The 5,347-nt window shown below is 38.9% G+C and overlaps 1 protein-coding gene across 1 annotated transcript in view; it reads right to left on the reverse strand.

Moving 5' to 3' along the window:
* Positions 1-4,065, reverse strand: part of LOC101859852 (proline iminopeptidase) — a gene marked incomplete at its 5' end in the record, with an annotated part of 6,413 nt that extends 2,348 nt beyond the window's left edge. Inside the window, 3 exon segments of the mRNA XM_013082080.2 lie at positions 2,120-2,264; positions 3,512-3,702; positions 3,978-4,065. Coding sequence (XP_012937534.1) covers positions 2,120-2,264; positions 3,512-3,702; positions 3,978-4,025 — 384 coding nt within the window.
* Between the last annotated feature and the right edge of the window lie 1,282 nt (positions 4,066-5,347).

A 5,347-nucleotide genomic window follows, 5' to 3' on the forward strand; every position in this document is an offset into this window, starting at 1 on the left:
GGGGGGGGGAGATACAAATGGCGAGAGAAAGAAAGAGATAGATAGATAGATAGATAGATAGATAGATAGATAGATAGATAGATAGATAGAGAGATAGAGAGAGAGAGAGAGAGAGAGAGAGAGAGAGAGAGAGAGAGAGAGAGAGAGAGAGAGAGAGGGGGGGGGAGAGAGACGTTCATTCTTTGCACAACTGTACTTTTTTCATGTATCTTTTCTTGCTTTTTACATTATTAATTTAGATTTTAAAATTTGACACAATATTATACTTCGAGCTCACGTAATGAATACCACAGATCTAATAAACTGCAATATAAACAGAACTGAAATTTTTGGCCCTCGTTCATTTGAACAGCAGGCCAACTGCAGATCTTTTAAAATTCGGTGGCGTTTGGGGAGGAGGGGGGGGTGGCGGAGTCAAACATTCGAAAATTACATCACCAGAAAAGTTAGTGTTAAATATAAAAACCTGGTTGAGCAGTTTTCATGAAAATTAGATTTGAATCAGGCATCATTTGTGAAATAATTAAGCAAGGTAAGCGTTGTCTAATATTGCTCGTTAAGACATTTCAATGTGCTCTACTAGATAACGACTCCTAATAATCTTACGATTTGTACAGGGCAGATAGAAATAGAACCTTTGGTTTCTGATCTCGCGATCTAGGTTACTCGAGCCGTCCACACTTTAGCCCACGTACAATTACGATCTCCTGATAAATGACAAGTGAAGTTGTAAAGAATATCTGCTCATACTTTACTAAAACTAGTTTTATAAGAAGGTGACTTGATTTGTTGCGTCATTCTTGGCTTCATTTGATACCAGTGTGAATGTGCGATTTTTCACATTCTTGGCTTCATTTGATACCAGTGTGAATGTGCGATTTTTCAAACAATATAAATAGATTATCACAAACAACTCTAAGTATACAAAGTATCAGTATATAACTGACGGGTAAACGAGTGAAGAATAAAGTAAACCACTTCTATTCAGCAGCGATGTGCTGGTGTCAGTGTGTTTTTGTTTGAACAATAATAGAATGTAATCATCTATGGCTGCAGAAACGTGGCAAAAAGTTTATATGTGAGACAGCGTGGTGGAATCAGGCTCTCGTCAAAATAATCAAAGTGAAGAAACTTGCATTTTTCCGCTGGTTTGGGAATTTTTATCAAATTTTTGTTTTTTGGCTCAACACTTTTCATACCCATTAAAGAACTCATGCATGTGTGGAATTTTCTGAAAAACGTTGATTAAAGGCACAAGAAAAGTAAATTTTTAGTACCACAGACTCTTTAGCTAAGGAAATGACTAATCTTTGGCGGTCATCTTCTCACTAATTTTACCTCTAAAAATAGGTGAATCCCACCTTCTTCTTTCGCAAATATTTCGACCTGTATTCAAGATAAATGGATATTCTTTTCATCCATATAAAGACAAGTAAACAAGCTTTAAGATGATACCAATAACTCTACATGCCCACAAATTGACGAGAGCCTGATTCCACCCCACTGCCTCACATTTTGTTCTGCACCAAAAACTACACTGTAGGTTCTCAAAACACGAGTTCTATAAGCATAGCGCCGCGAGTAGAAGAAGCAGGACGGACTTGCTTTAAAAAGTGCTATTGTCCCAGCTCATAGGATGTAAGCCTTTTAAAAATCTGAAGAAACAATCGACTGGGATTTTGTATTAGTATTAAAATGGATTTTCTCGAATACAGCACACAGAATGGTTAACAAATATTCATCAGTCAAGACAATTTGATATAAGTCTTTGTGCAAAAGTTGAAAAGTCTGTGGTTAGGGAGATGTTTGTGAGGCGTGCTGACAAAACGAGTTACTTCTCACAACCCACAATAGGTATTGGCCAAAAACCGACACTAGGGTCAAATTTGTAGATTTTCAATTGATGCCATATATTCTTTAAGTATAACATGCCTTTTATTATTTCATACTTATAAATTGTAAAGACTTAACCTATAAGCGTGATGTATCTTTTTTCCATAGGGTTCGAATCCGAGAAGTAACAATTTGTTTCCGCTCGCTACACATTAATTGACAATAAGTTGTGCCATGGTCTCTGGACAGCACTATAGAACGACAGCTTGTGACAAGAGCCGTATACCTTATGGAGATCCCAGGCAGATCCTGGCGGGCAGTTGATGTCGTAGCGTCCCTGCACTATCGTGGCTGGAATGTGACGTATCTTCTCCACGTCGTCCAAAAGTTGGGTGTCCCATTTTAAGAAGCAGCCATTCGCAGCGTAGTGACTGGGGGAGAAACAAAACATCGTGATGTGGAATCGTGGTAAAATCAGGCACTCGTCAAAAAATAAAAAAAATTAAATTAAAGAAATCGACTTTTTTGTGTTTCACACGTGAGACAGATTTTATTCTTGTTTTTTAAATTACCGCAACACCTTTTTTCTATGTATATATATATATATATATATATATATATCCATTTATTAACACATATATATATATATATCCATTTATTAACACATTTCTGTGTGATCTTACTGACTGACGTTCATTAAAGGTACAAACATGTAAATTTGCAGTTCTTGCCAGTAGATGGTGACGTTGGCCTAATATCTCGTTTGACGTAGAAACAGCAAACCGCCAGAGGTGATAATTTCAGAGTTAAACAGGACTGGTGTTAATGAGATAGTGTAAGAAACACTGAGCGCCGCCACAGAAAGAATCCGTCTCGTGCTTGATATATATATATATATATATATATATATATATATATATATATATATATATATATATATATATATATATATATCGATAGAGATCATTGCCCCTTCTAAACACACGCAAGTCTTTTCTCTGAGGTGTAGCAGCAAGTCAGAACGTTTGAGTAAAAAGAACAGTGTAAGAAAGCTTAAACATCATCTAGTTGTCGTAGAGCGCATATAGCATGTTGTATAACATGGATATCGACAACTTAAAATAAATGTAATTGAAATTAATTTTTTTAGTAGTGTTATATTTTATCTGCACTTCTGGCAATGCGTATGTCTTTCTCAAAACACTAAATAGAGTGATCCATTCCATGCTAATGTGCAACCTCGTTTCTATCCAGACGCCAGACTCCCCCCCCCCCCCTCAATAGAAAGGATCAGGTGCGCTGGTCCTTTTGGCACCTAGGGGCTGAAGGGGAAAGGAAAGGAGGGGAGGGGAGGAGAGTGGGCCTCAACGTGTAGCAGACGTGACTACAAACTGGACATAATCAAAGTGTCGTCATCGTAGTAGTAGTAGTAGTAGTAGTAGTAGTAGTAGTAGCGGCAACAGTAGTAGCAGCAGCAGTAGTAGTAGTAGTAGTAGTAGTAGTAGTAGTAGTAGTAGCAACAGCAGTAGTAGTAGTGGTAGTAGTAGTAGTGGTAGTAGTAGTAGTAGTAGTAGTAGTAGTAGTAGTAGTAGTAGTAGTAGTAGTAGCAGGTAGAAGAGAATGCAATACTAAAACAACAAGTAAGAAGTATCAGTGTGCAGTTAATGCTTTGCCTCACCTGTCCAAGCGCGCAAACTGGTAGGCCAGGTCCGGGTCCTTGTCCCCGAGACCGACCACTTCTTCCGTCCACAGCAGGCTGCTGGAGGCTATCTCGTACCTGCACCAACGCCGCGCCGCCTCCCTTTCCACTTCCGGGTCGTTGGAGGTCAATCGCCGGTAGTAGGCGTCCAGGACAGATCTACGTTCTCCCTGGTGGATGTGGCGAATAAATAAATGAACAAGAAATTAATTAATTAATTAATTAATTAATTAATTAATTAATTAATTAATTAAAGAAAAATACAAGAACGAATAAATAAATGAATGAATGAGTGAACGAACGAACAAACGAACAAACGAACAAACGAATCAACGAACGAATGAAGGAATGAATGAATGAATGAATGAATGAATGAATAAAAATGAATGAATATGGGGTGGGGTGGCTGGAGAAAGGGTTATGAGAGCAAACAAAAACATCTTACTGGCGGGAGAAAGTCTACAAGTTTCTCCCAGAACTCCGGGATCATCATGTTGAGGCCGTGTCCGTTATACAGGTAGTCTATCTCCTTCCTGAAAAAAAAGAGAAAAAAACCCGTCAAACTCCCAAGCAGATCATCATCATCATCCGGTGCCTTGCCGACTGGCGTGGGCGATCATGGACCTCCACTTCTCTCTGTCTTGCGTTGCAGCAATGGTGTCTGTTTTTCTTGCTGCTCCTAGCCATGTTGTCATCTTGTCCAGTATCTTTTCCCTCTGTCTGCCCAAGCAGATCATACAATGCAAACATTGCTTTGTCGGTGAGCAATAATTACAATCACTCTTTCTCGTGGGGCTAAAGATTTTTATAAACCTTTCCCCGTGGCATAGTACCGACTGTCATCTCAGGAACATGGGAACGCTATTTCTGAAGGAGAACTTCTGAATTTCAAATCTATCTCCAATGTGCCAAAAACCAAGCAAACGGGGAGCGTGGAAAATATTCAAGAAGAATGTGAGTTCAAAAGTATTCTATAAGGGACTGGAACCTCGGTCAGACTCACAAAAGCCCAGCATGATACCAACTGAGTCAGCAGCGTGCCTTCATAAAATGTCATAGTCAAAGTTGTATAGAATGGCTTTTTATGTCTCCATGTTAAAACATTAGTAGTGTAATACAGCTTTGACAAGGCGGTAACCATGGAGCAAATAGACAGCCCAAACACTTCGTTGGTTTTAGTACGAGTTTTACAGCACTTGCAATACAATAATGTCATATAAGTGCCGAAGATTAGAGGTGTTACAAGAAAGTAACAACATAAAAAAAGAAGGAGAGATCAGGGCGATAGATGTTTGATAGGAAAGAAGGAGCAAACCACACAAGAGCACCCGCCAACCACCCACCAAGTACTTCTTCCGTCCTACCAGATATTGACTTGGTGACGTCAGTAGCCTAGTGACTCGTAATCGATCGTGAAATTGCGGGTTCGGGGTTTGAGCCTCAGTTTTACCAAAGATCTTGACTTCTTTGATCTGTATGAGAGACGTAGTCAGATGATTGGAGTCAAGGAAGGTGTAAAGGATGTGTAACTGTTTTCCAGTTGTGAAAGACATAAGTAAACATTAGTACTTGGGTGGTTGACGGGCGCAACAGTGTGGTTTTCTGCTGCGTTTTTTTTTTTAATCCAAAGTCTCTCGTCCTTATCTCACCTCCTTCTTTTATGTGTACTAGAGTTTTATGGGTACTCTAGTAACCCCTCTAATCTTCAGCGCTTAAATAACCTAAATGTGTTGCGAGTAACACAAAACTTTAACTAAAAACTAATACTAAAAACTAATACTAAAATGAAAATAAGAGTAAGTAACGGGAGACAAA

This window comes from Aplysia californica, unplaced genomic scaffold, assembly GCF_000002075.1.
Source record: "Aplysia californica isolate F4 #8 unplaced genomic scaffold, AplCal3.0 scaffold00158, whole genome shotgun sequence".
Taxonomy (NCBI): Eukaryota; Metazoa; Mollusca; class Gastropoda; order Aplysiida; family Aplysiidae; genus Aplysia; species Aplysia californica.